This window comes from Emys orbicularis, chromosome 2 (assembly GCF_028017835.1).
Source record: "Emys orbicularis isolate rEmyOrb1 chromosome 2, rEmyOrb1.hap1, whole genome shotgun sequence".
Taxonomy (NCBI): Eukaryota; Metazoa; Chordata; order Testudines; family Emydidae; genus Emys; species Emys orbicularis.
In genome coordinates this window covers 211909853-211932848 of record NC_088684.1, presented here as the reverse complement: position 1 = coordinate 211932848, position 22996 = coordinate 211909853, and the positions used below count along the sequence as shown (strand labels likewise).

The 22996-nt window shown below is 44.7% G+C and overlaps 1 protein-coding gene across 1 annotated transcript in view; it reads left to right on the top strand.

The window, feature by feature from the left end:
* TMC2 (transmembrane channel like 2) overlaps positions 1-21868 on the top strand; it is an 81180-nt gene extending 59312 nt beyond the window's left edge. Inside the window, exon 20 of the mRNA XM_065398404.1 lies at positions 21672-21868. Coding sequence (XP_065254476.1) covers positions 21672-21868 — 197 coding nt within the window. The remainder of the gene's footprint in view (positions 1-21671) is intronic.
* Positions 21869-22996: the final 1128 nt, after the last annotated feature.

The window sequence follows — 22996 nt, the reverse complement described above, 5'->3', positions numbered from 1 at the left end:
GGAATAAAGAAGTATATTTTTAATGGGCATATCCTGTGCAACCTTAGGCTATGTCTACACTATGGCCCTTACAGTGGCACAGCTGTACCGCTATAGCTGTGCTGCTGAAAGGTCTCCCATGTAGCCGCTCTATGCCAGTGGGAGACAACTCTCCTGTCAGCATAATTAAACCACCCCCCAACAAGCGGTGGTAGCTATGTCAGCAGGAGAGGCTCTTCTGCCAGCATAGCGCTGTCCACACCAGCGCTTTTGCCGGTGAAACTTCTGTTGGCCGGGGTGTATTTTTTCACACCCATGACCAACACAAGTTTTCCTGACAAAAGTGGCAGTGTAGAGAAAGCCTTAAGAAAGGTCTTGGAATCCCTCACCTTAGCCCAGTGCCTGGGGAGAACTGCAGAGGAATCCTTTCAACACAGCTTCCCAAAGGGAAATTATTATTGAGATGCTACTGATACAAGATGTTCCCACTGGGCAGCAGTTTGACGACTCCACAGCAATCCCAGCTCCTCTCAGACTGGGCAGTAAAAGCAGAATTAGGAATCAAATCTGGATGGGTGAGGAGAGTTTCTAAATGTGGGTTGTTGGCAAAAGAAGTTACTTCTATGGAATAGAACCATTGAATGCAATATTACTTATTGAGGACTTAAAACACATAGATTGTAAGGCCAGAAGGGACCACTGTGACCATGTCGTCTGACCTCCTGTATAACACAGGCCAAGGAATTCATTGAATTAGAGCACATCTTTTAGAAAAAGCATCCAATCTCCATCATACTGCCTGGAGGTGTGCCAGTAGAGCAAGCTAAGCCTATGCATACAGCCAGCTATTCCTACACATGCCATAACACAGCTCATTCTGGAGAAGTACAAATGAGTCTTAATACAGAGGATGGGTCCCAAATCACAATGCTTTGATCTGGAGTTGCCCAATATTTTGGAGAGTTTGGATTGAGGGTTTTGATTCAGGCCCAATCTCTATTTATCGTGTCAGGTGAAATTGCCTTGAGAATATTCTGGGGGGAAAAAAACCCAGTGAATTCTGAGCTAGGCAGTATCAAGAATTTGAAGTGGAAACATGTTTTAAAACTGCTAAAAAGAGGTCCTACGCCAAGCTGAGTAACTCTTGATGAAACTGAATGGAGCGACAGTGCTTAAAGAAGGTTGATGCTATTGATCATTTTAACTTTAGCTGGTGGTTACAGTTAAACACCTTAGCATCCCTTGGATCTTCCCCCCCTTCTGTCCTACTGAATTTGAAATTTCTCAATCAGTTTGATATACATCCTTCCTTAGAGGAGAGAGTGTGTCTTTATTTAGGTTAGGAAAGTACCTTGCACGTTGTGGATGTTAATGAAAATAGATAAAAACCCAATATTACAAATGCATAATAAGCACAAAGGTAGAGGTGTATTATTTATGATGAAGTAAGGACACTGGAACTATTGCCTTTTATAACCGTCAAAATAAAACTGCAAAGGGAACTTGGGCAGACAGGCTGTAGGTACCTAAACTGGATCTTGGCCGGAATACAGGTGCTAACATCTGCACTTTTGGTTTCTCAGTGTAGACTTCTACAAGAACACAAGTGCATACAGATAGGTTTATTGTATATAAATAGGGTGATGGCAGGAGCAACTATTGAGGGAGGTGAGGAAGGAGTGTTTGCTTTAAATGAAATGATTTTAATCATCTTGGCTTGTGTTTTTATTTATTTATTTTAATACAAGAGAACAAATCAGACTCTACCAGAAGAAACAGCCCTGCAGGGAAAGAAGGAAATATGGCAAGAAACAGCAACCTTACCAGCTCTGGGAGAGGAGAAATGCTGGCACCACCACCTTGTGTGACGATAACACGACCGCCGAGGCCTAGTTTAAGGGCATCTCACCATAGACAATCAAAACCCAGGGCTTACCAGCAGGGACCGTACCCTGGAATGGGCAGGGGGCAGCCGCATTAAAACTTCTAATGTAGTTTTGTTTGGGGTATAGGTGTATTGTTTATTTCCATTATATCAGGCATGCTATTCAAACAATTCTAGTCTTAAGAAATTATTGCACACTGATCATTAAATGTTGGCTCCGTCTCCAACCAGCTTTATTTAATAATCAGGTAGCACATTTGAGGCAGACAGTATTGATAATTCTTGCGTGGATGGTACCTATCCCCAGGGCCAATATCACCTGCATTGTGGGTACATCTTTTGGTGTTTGATATTTGCTCGTCTCTTGACCGATTTTCAGTTTGTAGACCTAGTAGGGGTTTTAACGTCTCCCCTTGTTATTTAAATCAAAATTCCCCTCCCCCAGAGCGGTTCAGTTCTGAAACAAAAAAAGAACAATATCTTTCTAACTATAGAGAAGTCCATGGTAAAGAAAGAAAAATCTTGCAAAAGTCAGATTGGCGCAAGAGGGTGTCCGGTGTACAGTATTTTATCCAGTACAGTTTCTCCCCATCTCCCACCTCCTCTCCCTGCTCCACCCTCTACTCCTTTTGGTTTTCACTCTTCCAGCTCTCTGCTCAGTTTACACCCTATTTCCCACCACCACCGTTCCCCCTCTCTGCTCCTCTTTCACAGTCTCGTCACACGCTGTGCTTGCAATTTGCAACTGCAAATGGGCAGGTTCACTTCTCACGTGGAGGAAAGGCAGAGGTGGGCTAACCCAAGATGTTTGGGAGACTGGAAGTGTCCTGGCCTGTTTCAAAAATAAATAGTCAGCTTTATTTTTTTTGTTTAATCAGAAATGCCAGTGGCCATTTCGGGGTCAGCTAGACCATGATCCACCAGAACTAGAAGCTAGGAGTTCCCTAGATTTGGTGGTTGATGTATCATATACTTGCAAGCCTGCTGTGCTGCCACTGGGCTTACAGAATCCCATCCCAGCCTGTGGTTCAGGCAGTCTAGCTGTGCACAGGGGTGGCTCCAGGCAGCAGCGCTCCAAGCGCGTGCCTGGGGCAGCAAGCCGCAGGGGGTGGCCTGTTGGTCGCCGTGAGGGCGGCAGTCAGGCTGCCTTCGGCGGCATGCCTGCAGGAGGTCCGCCGGTCCCACGGCTTCGGCGGCGGGTACGCCGAAGGCACAGGACGGCGGATCTCCTGCAGGCATGCCGCCGAATCCACGTCACCAACGGACCTCCCGCAGGCACGCCGCCGAAAGCCGCCTGACTGCCGTGCTTGGGGCAGCAAAATACATAGAGCCGCCGCTGGCTGTGCAGAGAGGGCGCTCTGTGCGTTGTTTAAATCCTGTAGAAAATAAACCCATGCTTCTGAGTAACAATAGAATCCTAAAATTTCTTGCTGCAAGTTTTACACTTGAATCATCAGAGAGGCTCAGGCTTAAAGGCCTCTCCCTGCACCCCCTCGTCCTGGCTCTGCTATTGCTCCTCAGCCCAGAGACAAAGAGTAACTCTTGAAAGTGGGGAGGCAGGTGACCGCCCCATGTATCGCCTCCAGGCTAAGGAACAGCAGCAGAGCCAGGATCACCAGTGCAGTGGCAAGCGAGTGCCTTGGGGAGCATCTCCTGGCAGTCTTGCTCCATGGGCAGGGGCAGTCTCCAGACAGAACAGCAAATCCATTATTTTTCAGAAATGGTGATTATCTAAGGCAAAGAGTAGCAAGAAGCAAGTAAGTCAGTTTTGCCATCCCCAAATACATTGTGATGGCGGACAGATTACAGTCTCCCAACAGCACTGTGCCTTTCACTAGGAATTGGGAGGCTGTTTGCTGAAAATCGTATCACTAACTCGCTCGGAGCTCTTTGAAGCAAGTTGCTCTGATGCAATGTTGATGAAAAATCTTCTTTCGCCCCATTGTCACACCACCACCAATCGCAAAGCAGCATGGTGAGCCTTTCCTACTGCACAAAGTCTGCAGAGATACCCAATTAGCTAAGTGCAGAATAGAGCCAAAAGAAAATGCCTAAAGAGCACAGTGGCAGTGGCAGCTGCAACAGTCAGAAGAAAAAAGGCTCAATCACGAACACCTAAATGCATCTAAAACTCTCACAAATGCCCCAGTTAAGAACAAAACAAAATTGAATTCTGAACCTTATGGACCTAATCCTGTTTCCACCAAAGTCCACAGGAGGAATCGGTCACATTTTTCAAGGTGTATTTAGCAGACCTGCAAACAGCCCACCTAATCTGAATTAAGATGTTTTAGGGTTGATTTGTTAGCCTGATTTTCAGTCCAAAACCTAAGCTCCTCTTGGGTGGTAACAACTCTCAATACAGGTGACCCACAAAGGGAAAAAGATGGATTAGTGTCTCACTCCCCCTTTAGTAGAAGCCCCCTTTGATGTAGAAGGAAGATTGAGGACGGGATGGCGAGGGATGAATTTGGTTCACTGTTTTAAATAAGTGTTTTAGGTTACCATAAGCTAGCAGACGCCATACTGTCAACGTTTAAAGGTGTGCAATACTTATGTCTCTCTTCTTGCAAAGCATAAAATAACGTGAAAATTCAAATCTTGTCATTTCTGACCATCAAAGGAGACGGTTTAGTCCTCACCACAGGACTGAGGCCTTTCCTCCAAAGCAATTCCAAAATATGGCATAGAAGTAACCTCCCACTTATTCTCCCATTATGCAGTGAAAAGATGTTTGTCTGCTTTGGAGAAGTGGGGTCTTCATATCACAGCACCAACCACAAATGTAATATCGACTGTATGCGTGTGCACACACACACACATTAATATGTGCATCTCATCCATATTTAAACAAAATCCTTTATTTTGAGCCTAATATCCCATGTTAATGATCAGATAATTCATTTTGTCCCATATTTCAGCAAAGTACACTAAGTGTACTAAGTGTTTGAATTCTCACTATGTGCAATTTTTACCATGAATAAAAATCATACAGACAAATGCCCCTTGAAAAATCAACTTTGTCCTCATACCTTTCACACAGTTGCCCTTTTATTTCCTTGAAATGCGAGTGGTCACCCTAGTTCATCTGGGAAACAAGCATTTTCTGCAGTGCAACCCCCATTCCACTGCACCCAGAGGTTTGGTAGTTCAGTAGACTGATTAAAGGAAGGCTGGAGGCAAGGGACAAGGAGGAGAAAAATGCCAACAAATTTTGATATTTGTTTGTTTTTCCAAAGTCCTTTCTGAATTCAGCATTGTGAGCTGTTGGCAAAAGTGAACATGCAAAATTCAAATGCTGAAGGTTTTCCTAATTGGTTGGGAAAGTGAGATGCAGTGGGAGCTATCTGGTCACACACCACTGAGCTTTTTTTCTGCATAGAGTGAGCTTCAGGGGAGGCTTGGGATGGATTTGATTTTTCAACAAATACCAGGGCAGGGGGAAGGAATCAGTGTTGGATTTTTAGTCAAGCATTTATTGCCATCACTAAGAATATACAAATGGGGACTAATCCAAACTCTGCAGAAGGGTCTAATTATTTGCTGTTTAACCTCCAAGTGGTATTTGCATAAATGGCAAGTAGATTTAAAACTAAATTATTTTTTGTTCAATAAACTTGGTTATTTTTAAAAGGGCTTTCCAAATGGGGAGATGAAATAAATGGCCCCGTTTAGAATCAGATTAAGAGACTGCTTGCGTTTGCTGCAGTCACTGAACAGCTAATGCATCCAGTACAGCCTGAAGGCTCTGTGCTAAAGATATCGATCAATTAGTGATGGGCAAACCTCAAAAGATTAATTAATGTGAATCAGGTGCTTTGAAAATGATGAAATGCTTTAACTGCTGTTTTTATTAAAAGGGTTAGTGGCCTGACTCAGATAAGCACTCAGACATCGGGATGGTTATTCAAACCTTAGCTGAAGTGCTCTAAACCACTCAGGTCTGCAGAACTGGGCTCAACACTCAGGCGTTCAAGCCTTCTCCTAATACTTCCTACTTCCAGTGCTCAGAGAAAAGTGCTGGGGGAAGGAAGGAATTTGCCTGAACCTTAGAAAAAAGAAAAAGAAAGAAAGTGCTTCTATTTACTTCAGTGGGCTTTAAATCAAGTCCCTGGTGTCCATGCCACTTCCTTTCCTTATCAAGGTTTCCCCACGGTGAGCTAGCTGGCCATAAAAACTTTGAGCTTGAGACTAGCCTGGTTCAGCTGAATCTGCAACATGCTGCTTTTTGGTGGGAGAGAGAGATGGGCTGCGTTGCTTATTAAAAGAAAAAATGTATTTCTGCCTGGGTCAGAAACTGCCCCAATAAAATGGAACTCACTGCTGGCAGTGTAAGTGGAATATCAGAAGGAGGAGGAGGAGTAAATAAATGTACGCAAGAGAGAGACACAGATAGAATATATGAGAGCATTCACAAGAGAGACTCCAATGTTGCTGGCACAGTATTTGTCCTGTGGATGACAATAAATCAAGTGGAGTCCTATGCTCTGCTACCACTGATGCAGGTCAGACGTAGACCTTCACAGTCAACTTCACTGAATTTCTAGACTATGTCCCTTCAGAGCAACTCTATTCCTTCTGAGTAGTGACAGGCATGAGAAAGAGTGGTCAATGGGTGGTTGAAACAGTGCTTGAAAGAGTGCTAGCATCCCTTGCTTTGATTCACGCTGCATTCCTCTGGCAGAGCACCCTGCAATGCTGGCTGGTCTCTGGACTGAAAGCTTCAGGGAATTCTCTCTAACTAGGTCCACCTTTTTTTGTCCCTTGTTTATATGCTGCAGGAGCTTGGCCTTTGGCAGGTGTTACCCCGTTTTCATCTATATGCCCCGACTCGTTATTCCGCATTTGTATATACACCCCTACCCCGATAGAACGCTGTCCTCGGGAGCCAAAAAAAAAAAAAAAAAAAAATATCTTACTGCGGTATAGGTGAAACCGCATTATATCGAACTTGCTTTGATCCACCGGCGTGCACAGCCCCGCCTCCCCAGAGCACTGCTTTACCGCGTTATATCCGAATTTGTGTTATATCGGCTCGCGTTATATCGGGGTAGATGTGTATTTAACAACATTCGCTATTTCTTAAGTCAAAAGGCAGAGCCACGTGACTCAAGTCTTTCTAGATCACACTCTAATCTCCGCTATTCAGCCTCTTCCAATAATGTGGTCTGAAATATTTAAATTAAACAGATGTACTGTAAATAAAACACGTCAACCCAACCCTGTGCCCTATAATGCCCTGCTAATATCTGTAGGGTTTTATTTGTTTACAGATTCCCCTCCTGCCCCCATCAGTTCTCAGTCGCACGACCCAACTTTCTCCCTACTCTTCTTTCTGCCAATTAGAATAAGATGAAATGGTGGTGAAGGTTTCCTCTAAAACCTTGGAGCTGTCCAATGTGTGCAGTCACATTATGCATCACACTGCCAAGATGCCCCATAAGATGATATGCCACATTCAGCCAAAAAAAAAAAATGGATTGCATTAGGTCTCATGCAGAGAGGTTATTGTAGGTAGCATGATCCCGACTGCACCAAAATAAGAGATTGGATCCAGTACATGGAAGAAACTGCTTCTTTTGAGGTGCTGAGATAGCATCTGAACAATGATCTGACAAATTTCAGAAACTTCTGGAAATAATATTTTATGGGAGCAGACAAATACAAATTGGGGAAGTAAATGTTCAGTCAGAGAAGAAGAAAAGGAAAAATTTAGTCTTCTTTCTTTAGCTCATTTAAACTCTCTCGCTCAATCCTTTCTTGGACTCAAATGTGTTTAATTTCATACACACATCTAGATCTTTCTTTATGAAAGTGTGTGTGTGTGTATATATATATCACACACATGCACGTGTATGTGTATAAAACAAACATCTCAGTCCAAGAAGGGATGGTGGAGATAATTAAAGTGAACTAAAGAAAGAAGAGTAGGACTAAAACCATTCTCCCCCTCTCATCTATTTGCATCTTACCTCCCTGATTTATGCTGAAACTGAAATAAGTGTTGACTCCACAGAATTTTTGATATGTGATTGATTACTACTTTGAGAGTGTCTTTGTATGTTTTCCTATGTTGTGTGATATATGCACGCATACATTATTTCAACAGGTAGAACAACAAATGCTGATCAGTGCTGGGACACAGTAATACCAGGGTACAAAATATATCAGAAGGACAGAATAGGTCATGCTGGTGGGGGAGCGGGATTATATGTGAAAGAGTGTGTAGAGTGAAATGAAGTAAAAATCTTAAATGAACCAAACTGTATCCTAGAATCTCTATGGCAGTGGTTCTTAACCTGGGGTGCACCCACACCCTGGGGGTGTGAGATACCCTTTCTGGGGGTGCGAGACATGCCAGATATTTTTAGAAGGTAAATCATCGAAAACACAAATTAAGCACAGGCACATAAGTACAACTATTTTGTTTCATCAAACCTATGTATTTATTAACATTATACATTTAACGATTACTGTAATATACAAACAAAAATATATCTAGGTTTAAGGGGTGCGAGAACATATTTTGAGAACCAAAGTAAAGGTTAAGAACCACTGCTCTATGGATAGTGATTCCATGCTTGAATAATAAGAAAATAGCTCTAAGGATATATTACTGACCACCTGACCAGGATGGTGATAGTGACTATGAAATGCTCAGGGTGATTAGAGAGGCTATAAAAATAAAACACTCAATAATAATGGGGAAATTCAACTATCCCCATAGTGACTAGGTACATGTCACCTCAGGACAGGATGCAGAGATAACGTTTCTAGACACCATTAATGACCACTTCTTGGAGCAGCTAGTCCTGGAACCCACAAGAGAGGCAATTCTTGATTTAGTGGCACACAGGATCTGGTCCAACAGGTGAATATAGCAGAACTGCTTGGTAATAGTGACCATAACATAAAACAATTTAACATCCCTATAGGGGGTGGAGGCTAACACCACCACAGCAGCCTACCACAGTAACATTTAACTTCAGAAGGGGGGAACTACACAAAAAGTGAGGAAGTTAGCTAAACAGAAATTAAAAGGTACAGTGCCAAAAGTGAAATTCCTGTGAATATCCAGTGGTTAAGGGACTGGACACCACAGGGGGAGGTCTTGGCGGTTGGAGCATGCCTATCGCTAGTGTTGCCTGTGGCTGGGAGCGTCAGGGAGCCGACCCCTGGTAGGTACAGACAAGACTATTGCACACTGAGCGCAGCTGGTAGCGAGGTGCCTCACAACAAAGTTAGTGGACATTTCTAAAAACTTTGGCCTTAATCATCTTTTGCAGGGCTGTAACCAGGGCAGGGCAAGCGGGGCAGAAAAAAAAACATCCCCCCACACCCCCAATTTCTTCTGCCTTCCATTCAATATGGAGGTTTTTTAACTAAGTGGTGCGCCTCACCTAGAAGGGCACAACCCACAGTTTGAAAACTGTCCCCTCCTACCAGGAGCCAGCAGATTGGAACCTGGTGGGAGCTGCCCGGCCCGCTTGGGCCCCTGGCTCTCGGTGCTGTGGGAGCGGGAGTGCTGGCTGGCTACCTGGCAGCCCTCCCTACCCTGCTCCCCGAACCAGGCCGCCTCTGCATGGTCGGGCACTCCTCAGGCAGGGCGCATGGCACAGCTCTAAACTGCACCCCGACGCGCTCTTGCCTCTTCCCTGAAGGAGCCCATCACCAACTGGCAAGGCTCCCTGGAGCTGGCCCCTGCCCGCGGAGCCTGGCCGCCATGAGGTGCTCACTTGCTGCTGCCCTGCAGGGGCGACAAGTAAAAGGCAAGAGCACATCAGGGTCGTAGCTCAGAGCTGTGCCACCCACCCTGCCTGTGGGGTGCCCGGCCATGCAGAGGTGGCCTGGCTCAGGAAGCAAGGCAGGGAGGGCTGCTGGGCAGCCAGCCAGCACCCCAGCTCCCACAGTGCAGAGTCAGGCACCTGAGTGGGCTGAGCAGCACCCACCAGCTTTGGATCCCCTGGCTCCTGGCAAGAGGGGATTGTTTTCAAACTGTGGGGAGTGGCCTAAAGCCTCTGTGCTTAATGGGGACAGAAATCTCTCAATCATGACATTCAAGGGGCCCTAGAGAATTATTTTTCTGTTTTTATGTAACAGTTTATATTTTACTTGTATACAAGCTGTAACCCTAGCGTTAAATACAAGCCAGTAGATGAGAGACCTCAGAAATTATGGAAAATGGAAGTGTCATGATGACAAAAGCCCTAATGCTGAGGTCCTGTGGGAAAATTGAAAAGGAACAACTGAAGGATGGGGTTAGCAAGGGGAAAAACGGATTATGGATGACAGGAAGGCAAGAGATTTAGGTATTAAAAACTACAAGTTAAAAAGGTAATCACTGAGAATGGAGAGAGAGAGAGAGAGAGAGAGAGAGAGAGTCACTTTTCATCTAGTCAAGCAGCAGCAAGTGTGACCTAGCTTGCAAATTCTTTTCAGTATATGTTTGAAAGGGCCTGGCACAATGGGACCCTCAATCCCTGTTTGGGGCCTTATGCACTATTATAATATGAATTATTATTAATAATGAAATGTTTCCCCTGGGAAATGAGTGGTAAGCATGGCTGAAAGTCAATTATAGGGCTTGAGAAAGATTATTGGAAAGACTTGGACTGGACCTGTAATAGTTATATTTTTTGGTATGGGGTGGGGGGGGGAAGCTTACTAGGAAATAGCTGCAGGATACAAGAGTTACAAACCATGACAACTTTTGGAGGCTTGAAGCAGCCCCAGAAGGAGTAACGGTTAGAGTAGGTTTTTCAAAGGAGCTAGGTATCAACAGAACAGTGTTCAAAGAAGATGCCAATGTTAAATTAGATCTCTTCAGGCAGATAGCAGGGGTGGGTGGAAAGCAACTGAGCTGAGCTAAAAAGGAAAAAGATATAGATTTGGCTAGACAGCTCCACCATCTGGCCTGTCTGTAGGTCGGTGAAAAATAACCAAGCAGCAAAGATCAGGTATGCTGAAAGTGCAATGAAGTAAGTGATAGCTAGATCTTAATTAAAATGCAGTAGGGCTGAGTAGGCTATTAGCACATTTTATTGGGGAATGACTGCTTCTGAAGCATCCTAAATAGGCATGTTTTCCCCACAAAGTAATGCTGTTTATTAATACCTTTACACAAACACGTCATTGTTCTAATTAATGAGTGCTTCACAGATGAGAGGTTATTTTTATGGTATGTGTAGTAAATAATTCACTGTCTAAGTAGATGTTTATGGTCTTCAATATATGAAGGGCTATATAACTGATTCATAAAGTATATACTAGGGGCCATAAACATCCAGTCAGAGAGCAACTGCTTTTATAATAAAACATTTTATACAGTAAATGGAGCACATTGATATACCCAAACCTCGTAAACAATGTAAATGCCACCTGAATATAAAAGGGAAAGGAGATTGCACTAATACAGCAATACAGACACAGACGTGCTGTAGCTCTTGGGATGTTTATATTAAAATATTGGACAGAAAAAAATACATTGATCATATTGCTTGAACACCTCTTTTTTGGGGGTGGGGAAGCAGAGTTCCCAAAAAAGAGAATGGAAATCTTGCTTCTGAGGGCTACAAACAAGGTAAAAGGTGCGACACCAAAACATGTTTGCATTTTTCCTAAATTGTATCTTTTATAGACACTGCACCCTAAGATGATTCATGCAGTTAAATAATGCAGGTATGTAATATAATAAATGAAATACCTAGATCTTATATTTTGCTTTTCATTAATAAATCTCAAAGCACTTCACAATCTTTAATGTATTTATCCTTTAATGTATTAGTGTTGGTCAGGGAATATGTCGGTTTTATGATGAAAGATAGCAGAAATTTTTCAACAAAACTTAAAAAAAAAAAATTTTTTTTTTGATTTCCTACCAGTTCTAATAAAAAAAATGCATTCATTGTGGGAAGACAGTATATGTACCACTGCCCTCTAGTGGTCATGATGTATTAGAACATCTCACCTATGGCAATCATGTTATCCTCATCAACTGGTGTTATGCTTTAAACAGGCTACCCTCACAAAAAGAAAAGGAAAAAAAAAAAAAGAAGAGGAAATCTGAAAGTAAATGAAGAGCCTTGAAGGTAGAGGAAGGCTGTCCCTTCTGATGGCAAGATATGCATGTATAAATTAGGATACATCTTTTAATGCAGCCTTGCAATACGGTCATGATTTTCTGAGAGGAGCTGCAGGTGCTCAGCACCTTAGAAAAATCATCCCACAAATCTAGTCACCAACCTTTGCTATGATTGATAGTAATAATGAAAAAGTTAACATTCTACTTACCCACGGAGGTCCCCGGTGGTGGGGCAGAGGGTAGGGTGACCAGACAGCAAGTGTGAAAAATTAGGACGAGGGTGGGGGGTAATATGTAAGAAAAAGCTCCAAAAATCGGGACTGTCCCTATAAAATCGGGACATCTGGTCACCCTAGCGGGGGCAGGGGGGAGAAGAAGAGAAATTTCTCACCTGGGTGGATAGACAAGTAGAATTTTTCTAAACTGATTTAGCATTAGATCCTTTCTGCCAGTTAATAGTGGCCATATAGGGGGAAGATCAGGCGACAAGGGTAATCTTATAAAAGAGAAGAGGACAAAATTCTATCTATCTTTGGGGCATTAGCTGTCTCTTACTTCAAGTGCATATAAGGAGCCTAGCACAATGGGTCTCTGATCTTGGTTGAAGCCTGTGGGTGCTACCATAATGCAAATCAATAAGAATAAATAAATGAACCAAATTGTTTGAGGATGAATCTTACACAATACAAGTCAAATACATTGCAGGACAAGAAACTTATCTGAGCAGAATTCTGAAAACAAGAACAGTTTGAAGGAAAAACAGAAAGATCTCACAGTAGTGTCTTGGGGACATAAAAAGATTTGGTGCCTTCAAGTCTCAGAATAACAAAGTAGAGTGTTTTTTAATAAACCAATGTGCACTATTGTGCTGATGGAGAGCATGGGATAAGAATGAGCTACTGGCATTTAAACACAGACTGGGGCTATTATAATCATTCTTTCTCCTCCTGGGATGATTAGCATTCAGAGATAGGACACAGGCACCATAGTATACAGCACTAAGGAAGTATGCTTCAACTGCTGAACATAAACAATGTACATTACTGTTGTGAAACACCATTATTTATCAGGGAAAGGTTAGCTGCTAGCAATGTCTTGACAATAGCACCATAGCACTGTTGGCAGTGCCTTACAGATTGCAACTGACTTCTAGCTGGCAGGCAGATCTGAATAAAACTACAGATACTGAATCTTTAGACCAGCGTCTTGGCAGAATGTCAGTGTTTGGGACCACATGTATTTGCCTTGGTGTTGTTCAAACCTCAGAGATTATACAGATAATTCAATCAAAGGAGTTCAGAAGCACCATCCTTTCCATTGAACAATGCTCATGAGGAGGCTCATCGGACAGCTTGTCTTAGGAACATTTAGAAATGGTGCACAGGATTTCCAGGTGGACCATATACAGTACTACATGTTAAACATGATGGTTTATCTGATTAAAAAAAATAATGCAAAGCAGTGAGAGCTGAAATTCAAGACCCAGTGGGCCAAATCCCAGTCCTTACTTAAGCAAAATTCCTACTGATTTAATAAGACTACTTTTACAGATTAGGAAACAAAAGCAGAGGCTAAGCAGCTTTCCCAGGATCACCGAGCAAGCCTGAAACAGAGCTGGGAATGATTTTGCGGCGCTCCCATCACGAGCTCATACTTTAACCACTACTAGACAATATTTCCATGTGTACTTACAGTAGCCACACAAAGCATTTCAGCAAAGCCCCCCACCCGAGTTATGTTAATCAATGGATTTAACTGGCTATACTTTTACAAGTGGAGAGTCACAGATACCCCAGTATCACCTCATGTGGGGAGAGGGAAGGAGAAAGAGTACAAAGCTCTGTTCAAATGAATGAGTGATGGGAAGGCCAGGGGAAACCACGCCCTTCTGAATAGAGTGTATAAACCATATTGCCATATTTTAGTGCTGGCTCAGTGCAGGTGCTTCTCCTCTTTGGAGAGAATGTGGTTATGCCTTTGGGAAGGAGTTCGAGATGAATTACAGGGCATCCTCCACGGAGTGCCTGAGAAAATGCTTGACCATAAGCAGGGGATCTTACAGGCTGCTTGGGAGCTGACTGCTAGTCTCCATTTCCTTCTACTGCATACTGTATAAGGGCCTGATCCTGAAACATTTACCTGGGTAGAACCAGTGGAGTCCATGGGACTGCCTGCAAGAGTAAAGACTTGGAGGATCGGTGCCTGTAGCAGAGTGCAGTGATGGAAAGCTGTTAAAGGGCACTCATGCTCAATGCTTCTGTGTGCTGCCTTAATCCTATGAAGATGCTAAGCATAGCAAAGAGGGCAAAACAAATGTTCTACTCCTTTCTGGGGGAGCCACACATTAACTAGGACTTAATTTAAAATTTCAGAAGTTTATATCTCCCCACACCATTCACACCTTTTACAATATTTACTAGTATCTATAAAGAACTACTGAAGATTTTCCCTTCCATCACAGAACCAAAATTTAAACAATGCCACTTCTGGGGTGGAACACAGCAGTTGCATACCACCACGAAGCACCATTACAATGCACTTTAGACCAGAAAAAGAAAGCCATACCAAACTGGAAATGCAGGGGAATTTCAGGTAGGCAGAATAAAGTTACCCAAGCTCGAATTTTGCTGGGACAGAAGAGTTAACCCCACAACTCTAACAGAAAGTACCACAGCATCTTTAAAGAATACTCAGAGACAGGCCCTCCAATTTTACATTTCTCCCTAAAAACATCCTTCACCAGCATCACAGTATCGCCTAGCACAGTGGTTCCCAAACTGGGGTTCATGAACCCCTGGGGGTTCGCAAAATGTTACAGCAGGTTCTCAGGAAAAAATTCCCTAATGGCAGACAGAGGTGTCCCTAGGGATCCTGGGCAGCACAGGGCCAGCAGCCCGGAGCCCCTGGACTTCCAAGAGCTAAGCAGATCAAAGCAAGCATATCTATCACACTGAGGAGATTGAAACTTCAAGACTCCTTATAAGAAATGGAAAGGGAGGTGGATATTTTTGGCTGTTTCTAAAATTAAATAGGCAGCTAGTATTGTTTTTAAAATTATTATGAAGAACAAGTTTATGCTTTGTTGTAATGTGCGTTGTTTGCCTGGACTGCTCAAGACCTGAATGCTTGTGTAGGAGGAACTCTTTGAGTTGGCTTCTTAAATACCTTCATGCTGTTTCACATCTGATACTCCTTGATGAAACATAGGAGCCTTGTCTTATAACAGGCTTATTCAAAGTGATACAAGCTACGAAAGTGAGATCTTGGAAGAGTGTTGCTCTTTTCATAATGTAATAAAAATACTGCAATGATAAATAATAATAAATAATGTGCAATAATCATGTCGTAAAACAAATTTTATATTTCCAAGATCACTGCTTTTATAATTTTTACTCAAGTAAAGGAGAAAATCCCTGGAAATATTCATTTTTAGGAGGGGGTTCGCGAGACTTGACATTTTAGTGAAAGGGGTTCACAGGCAGGGCCGGCTCTAGGCACCAGCAAAACAAGCTGGTGCTTGGGGCGGCACATTTTTAGGGGCGGCATGGCCGGCGCCAGAATGCCGCCCCTAAAAATGTGCCCCGGCCGCCATAGCTCACCTCCGCTGCTGCTGCCACGGCGCGCGAAACAGCTGATTCGCACGCCGCTACTCGCCCTCCCTCTCGGGCTCTCAAGCTTGGGAGGGAGGGGGAGCAGCGGCGCGCGAATCAGCTGTTTCGCGCGCCGCGGCCGCTCGGGGTCTCCCCCTCCCTCCCAGGCTCTCAAACCTGGGAGGGAGGGGGAGATCCCGAGCGGCCGCGGCGCGCGAAACAGCCGTTTTGCACGCCGCTGCTCCCCCTCCCTCCCAGGCTTGAGAGCCTGGGAGGGAGGGGGAGACTCCGAGTGGCCGCGGCGTGGGCGCCACTTCTCCCCCTCCCTCCTAGGCTTCAGAGCCTGGGGGGAGGAGGCAGGGCTGCAGATTTGGGGAAGGGGCGGAGTTGAGGCGGGGCCGGGGTAATTAAAAAACGGGGCGGCCAAAATTGTTTTTGCCTTGGGCGGCAAAAATCCTAGAGCCGGCCCTGTTCACAGGTTGTTAAAGTTTGGGAACCAGTGCCCTAGCACTATGCTGGGATGTTCGCAGCAGGTACTCCTCCTTCTGAATCAGTGCAGAACTAAGCCACAAGCACAGCTTCCTGCAGCAAGTGGATGTTGCTTGAATATCTAGCTTCCAAATATAGACCCAGCCTGACCCACTGCAGCCTCTACTCCTCTTAGTCACGGCTCATTTACTAAATGGGTTTAGAATCGGTCTCTTCCATGGGTTAATTGTAGCTGGAACAGAGCCAGCACTAAGACATCTGTCTTCACAAACCATCTACAGATAGCACAATAATACCTATTTCCGAAGGCATTTGGGCCTCACCCTTAGAGCTGAAAATAAGATGTGTACAACTGCAGCCTTTTAAAACAAAACGTATTTAAAATAATGATCCCCCCCACTACATTAAAGAGACTGCCAAGGACAAGAAAGGGCTTACACTGTATTTCTAATGAGAGCTGACAGGGAGGGCTATTCACCAGCTACCTGAGTTATCAGCCTGAAGCTCAATGCATCTCTAAGGAGACCGTCTACTATACTCAGGAGGAACAAAAACTGTTTGCATGTTGCATGGCTCCTTTCTAGGCTGCAGACAGGGCCGCACAAAAGTTATGGAAGCGCTCCCATCCCCCACCCAGGTGAGGCCAGGGAAGAGGTGTGTGTTAGAAAGCAAGCTCTCCCTACGGTGGTAGCTCGTGTCCTGGCGGGGTAGGGGGCTGTGGAGCTGGGCCTGATTCCAGGAGTTGCAACCTGGAATAGGGGGCGGGGGGGTCACAGCACCAATCACTCAAATCAATCAAATTTGGCCTGGCTGGGGACGGAGGGACTACCGGGCCAAACCTGAGTAGAGTTGCAATCCTGCACACCGGGTCACCCTGCCACTCACTCATATTTGGCCTGGCCACCCACTGTCACAATAAAGAAGTGTTCAGGCCAAACCAGGTGCTGCAACTCCTTTATGCCAGCTTACACTACCACTCAGTTTGGGGGCCCTCTCAAATGACAGGCCTGGGACAAACTGCCCTTTTGCCACTACCCCATCTGCATGGCCCCTGCCCCTTACCACCATTCCAGGTACTTCTGCTTAGCTAGAGATCTTGCTCAGATACTCTGAGCTCACACACTGTAAGAACACCCTCCCGGTGCTGAAATCAGGAGACAGCTGGGCACATGTATGGAGCTGTTGATAATTAGCACATAGGGGCTGTTGAGAGCAAAGAAGCTGAGCCCATCCAGGGTCTGTAAAGAATCTGGGTGAAGGGAGAACTTTTTTAAAGCAACATCTTAAAGCCCTGGATTCCTGACTCCTATGTTTGGGGGACCTCACTGGTGTGGTAGGTTTTCCTTCTCCTATAGGGGCAGTGTCTGAGGTACAAAATGAGTGAGGGCAAGTACATCAGCTCCCTAGAGTCTGGAGAGCTGAGGCAGGAAGGCCTGCTGCAGGATCTTATAGGAAGAGAACTAGAGAGAATAGAAAGAAACAAATGGAACAGGGGAGAAGAAATACCAGAGAAGTGATTTTTTCCAAAGAAGAATAGTCTTGGACCCATTCCTCAAATACACTCCCCTCACAATACTGGGGGGGAAAAAAATATATATATATATATATATATATATATATATATATATATATATATATCTTATATGGCTTTTCATCAGTAAATCTCAAAGGGTTTTACAAAGGAAGTTCGCATCATTATCCCTAATTTACAGATGGGTAAATTGAGGGACAGAAAGGTGAGTGGCTTGCCCACAGCAGGCCAATAGAAGTTCTGGGAATAGAACCCAGGTCTCGCTAACTCCCAGTCCAGTGCTCGCCCTGCTAGGCCTCCACAGGTATGGCACTGCCTACCAAACACAGCATGTCGGCCTTCACCTGGCAGTGCCAATTCAGAAAGCTTTGATGAAGGCTCCATGCTGAACACCAGCTTTTACTGACAGGAGACCTTGTGTGAAAACGGAGAAACCGACTGGACCCTTCTTTGTTTTACAGTGTGCTTTCTGGCTGGTGACACATGGGCAACCTTAACCCCAAATCCCATTGTGATGAGAAGCCTTTTTGTCCCTTTAGCGTTTTTAGTGAAAAGAGCACCATACATCAAGGACTCCCTCTTTTGCCAGCTCCAGGGAACCCATGAGACTGATTTCATTGGTAAATCACATCCTATTTGCATTTTTAATGTGTCAGTTATAGGCAAGTCCTTAAACATGGCACTCTTCCATCATCTCTCAGGAGTCACTAAGCCTTAACTAATGATGATGATAAAACAAACAGTCTTCAGGAAGGTACCATACCCTTTAAAATCTGAATGGTTCCTAAGCAGAGAGATAGCGCTAGGGAGAGTGGGGAGGGAATTGAGTATTAGGCTATATTAAGGAGACTACAATGCAGAAAATACATCATAAAATCATCCTGCATCTTAAACACCAAGTTCATTTTTGGTCACCATATCTCAGAAAGACAGAGCAGGGTAGGAGAGGAGCAAAAAAGGGGCAACAGAACCAATCTGAGATATTGTACAGAGCAGGAGAGTCCATATAAGGCCATGGAACTAGTTGGTTTAGAAAAGAGCAAGAGGTGCTATAAGAGTCATTGTCATAATCAGTTCCCTACAATTACCACTCCTGGTCTCTAGATTTTTCCCTCTGTCCCAGTGTGACTACAGTACCTTTAGGGAATAGGTACCCTTCTGTCCAACGCAGGGACTCCACCCTCCCCCAGTAGTCAGAGATTCGCTTTCCTTCACTGTGGAACAGCCCCAATCATTTGCCCAAGAAACAATCCCTAAACCAAGACTATCTTCAACAAAGTAGCATTCTTGTCCCAAACTAGCACTAGTTCATCACGCTGTGTTACACATACACATGAAGAACCCTTCCTAACTTATCTGCAGTAACAGGATTTCTCCTGGACAGTATTCAGTGAGGGATATAAAAGTGAATGCTATTAAGAAGGCCAATCAACTATTCCTCAAATATAACAAGAAACACCTGAAGTTTTAAAATAAAATATAAATTAAAATGGATGCAAAGACCCACTACTTACCTATCACCGGTGGGCACGTCTTCTATTGCAGGAGTCTGCTACCACCAGATTCTAAGGTGCAACAGTCATCCAGAGAGCTAACCTTCACTACATAGTGTAGCCTTACAGGAACTGAATCCCAGCGCACCCACTCCATAGAACTGTAGCTCAGCTGCGAATTCTCACGTTGGGTCTCATGATATTTGATTTTTTTTCTTAAAGGCCCAGCCCAAGCTCATGTGATTAGGTGAGAATCCCTGCTTTCATTTAAAAAAAAAAAAAAAAAAAAAAAAAGTGTGTAACCTTGATGGCTGCAGAGAGAAGCTTAACAATGTGACTTGACCTGAAGGCTCAAAAACACCCCAGAAGACTAATAAACTAGATCCAAAATGTATTCTATTTTTAAAAAAACCTCATGATCTTTTGAGGCCCAATTCCTGGTTTTTCAACACTTGGGAGATCCCAAACTCTCAAAATGAGCTGGTAGAGCATATTTGGCTGCCTACAATGTCCAAACAAGGAATCTTTAGCTCACCTAGTTTAGCTAACAAGCTAAAGAATCACCACTCCCTGTAGCTAGATTAGGATAGCAAGCTAGTACATCAGTTCTGGGGCTATCAGAAGCCAAGTTAGATGGAGAAAAGGACATTTCTGGAGCCAGCAAAACATTCCACTCCTAACTTCTACCTGCTAGCTCTCTTCCCACTGGAGAGAAAAGCCACACCTAAGGGAGGGGCTGAAGAGCTACACCCAGTCTATGGCACCTGGAGAGAGGTAAATGGCTGCACCCAAACACACAGAAGAAGAAAAGAAAAAAAAAAGGCTTTAAAGGAACCTGTAGGGAAGACTAGTCCCTAACTCAGGGGTTCTCAAACTGGGGGTTGGGACCCCTCAGGGGGTTGCGAGGTTATTATATGGGGGGTTGTGAGCAGGGCCGCCGAGAGCGGGTTTGGGCCCCCTAGCAAGGGCGAACTAGCTAAACAGGGCTGATGAGAGGGGGGGGAAGCCGGGCCTGGAATTTTTTCGGGCCCCCCAGCAAGGGCGGACCAGCTAAACAGGGCCGACGAGAGGAGGGGAAGCCAGGTCCCCTTCCGGACCACCGGACCCCGGTAATTTGTACCAGCTTCCCCCGGGTCGTCGGCCCTGGTCGTGAGCTGTCAAGCTCCACCCCAAACTCTGCTTGCCTCTAGCATTTATAATGGGTGTTAAATATATTTAAAAGTGTGTTTAATTTATAAGGGGGGTCACACTCAGAGGCTTGCTGTGTGAAAGGGGTCTCCAGTAAAAAAGTTTGAGACCCACTGCCCTAACTGCACTGTGAATGAAGGCTATTTACTTGTAGATGGTAAGGTCTAAATTAAAGCTTAACTGCAGGCTGTGGTCACCTGAGTTTCTGGGGAAAACCAGAAAGCACTATACAAAAGAAGATTTTGGCAGCTGCGAGAAGGAAAAGTTGCTGCTCCTTTATTCTGCCTCAATGAAGCCACCTCCCTGTTTCCCCTGACATCCCCTCCCCTTCCAGAATGAAAACTCAGGACCTGTTACAGCAATATGTCAGTTTTTTAACTTCTCTTATTTCCCAAGTATTTCCCTCCCTCCCTTCTCTTTCACTCACAACCAGTCATTTTCATCTTTCCTTCCCCTTAGTTACAGTGGAAAGGAGTCTAAAGGGCCTGTGTCTTATGAGTGGACAAGCAGGCTGAAGAGGAGCCTACAGTCCTGACTAATACTCTCCCTTAATTTACAAAGGGGACAATGATCTCCTTCCCCTCTGTTGATATAAAGGAGAGGGGTGACACCTCTGGGGGCAGTCAGCACGGTGAGCTTTCTAACTATAAGGCTTGGTAAGTACTGCAATAGGTTAACAAGGTTTGTGGAATCCTCATCATTGGAGGTTTTTAAGAATAGGTTAGATAAATACCTGTCAGGGATGGTCTAGGGCAGTGATTCTGAACCAGGGGTCCAAGGCCCCCTGGGGGGCTGTGAGCAGGTTTCAAGGGGGTCTATCAAGCAGGGCCAGCATCAGACTCACTGGGGCCCAGGGCAGAAAGCCAAAGCCCCACTGCATGGGGCTGAAGCCTGAGCGGCTTAGCTTCATGGGGCTCCTTGTGACATGGGGCCCCAGGCAATTGTCCTGCTTGTTACCTCCTAACACTGGCCCTGGCTTTAATATGCAGAAAATCAGTTGTTGTGACACAGGTGGGCCATGGAGGTTTTATAGCATGTTGGGGGGGGGCTCAGAAAGAAAAAGGTTGAGAACCCCTGGTCTAGGGGTCCTGTCTCAGCATTGGGGAATGGACTAGATGACTTCTCAAGGTCCCTCCCAGCCCTACATTTCTATGATTCAGTAAGAGCCACAGTCAATGTCTAAAAACTCCTGTTTTTTTGTAACACCAGCAGGGCAAGCTGAGGGAAGGATAAGCTTCCCAAGCAGGGAAATTGTTCTGATCACCCAAGGCAAAAGAGAACAAAGGAAGGTAGACAGTCGGACTGGGAGAGGGAAAACAAAACAAAAAAAGCAGTAATTGTGCTGGGGAAGCTGAGACTAGAAAGTACAAAGAAGGAGCTAAATTAAAGGGGGGAAAAACTGAGTCAACAAGAAAAAATATTTGTTTTCAAACAGGGCCCAAAGCAACCATTTTGGAGGAACCAGAAAAGAGTAAACAGGACCTGAAATGCAAGGCAGACAGATGGTGCCAGTCAATCCAGGTAGCAAACCACTGTGCTCAACCTGATGGAAATGGCACCAGAGACCTTCTGCTTCAAGGACTTTCCACCTCAGCTTGTGAGTACTATGGTTACAAGGAACCTGAGAACTGAATCTGGGAATGCTTGAAACAAAGCTGCCGTGCTTGTTATCAACCCTTTGTGGGTTCCACTTTCTCCCAGAGATTAGAGAGAACCAAGGGTGGCTTAAATTAGGAATGGAAGTGTCAAAGTCTCTCTTCAATTTATAAGGCCAATGACCACCCATGTGTCCTCTATAATGGAAATAAAACAATGTAAATTTTACAGCAGAACATTGAGAAAGTTTAATATTCAAAATGTGTCTAGCCAGAGTAGCATCTGCAGTTAAATAAATTACAGTATCCACTGAGATGCCTTTTATCAGGATGAAGGTTCTACTGGGAGATGGTACTATTTACATTTGATAAAGATGCAGAGCTGGGTGTAATCTACTTACTGATGGAACTTTATGCCACATTCTCACCAGCTCTCCCAATGGTTTCAGAGATGTTAAGATGAGGAGAGGACTGAACCTTGTGAAGTGAGAGTGTTTAAGGTGGAGAATCAGTTGCCCAAAGCAACTCTAAGGGTTTTAAGTGAAAGAAAAGACCTGAAATATTTCAGGATGTTTCTTTTCAATCTCTTGGAGGTAAGACAGGATTATATGAAAGTCAATAGTATAAAATGTGACACAAGTCCATTAGGATTACTGATGTACTCTAGCCTGCAGACAGGTCAGCTGCTAGAGCCAAGTGCTGTCTATACCATGTCCTAGCCCTGACTGAAAGAGGCCAGAAGGCTGACAAGCTGGGACTGAAGCCTGTCTTTCCAGCTTCTCAAATAGCTAACAGTTATACAATAGTTAATAATGGTTTCTTCAGTACTGCTTGCAGAATGGCAGGTTTGAGGATGGGTGGGAGTCTTATCAGGCCCTTACTGAACCCAGAGGCGGATTTACCATGAAACAAACAGTGCGGTGACAGGAGTACCCCCAAAATGCAGGACAAATCTCATCTGACAACCTGCCCCCGAGTCTTGGCCAGCAGTGCAGAAGGGCTTAGGCAGGCAGGCTGCCTGCAATCTGTAGCTGGTGGCCCAACAGCACTCCCATAAGTGGCTGGCTGCTGGCACATCTGTGTGCCCCTGGCAGGGGAGAGGCAGATCCACATGCTGCCCCTGCTCCAGGCAGCACATGGAGACCTGCTGCCCCCATTCCCCCAA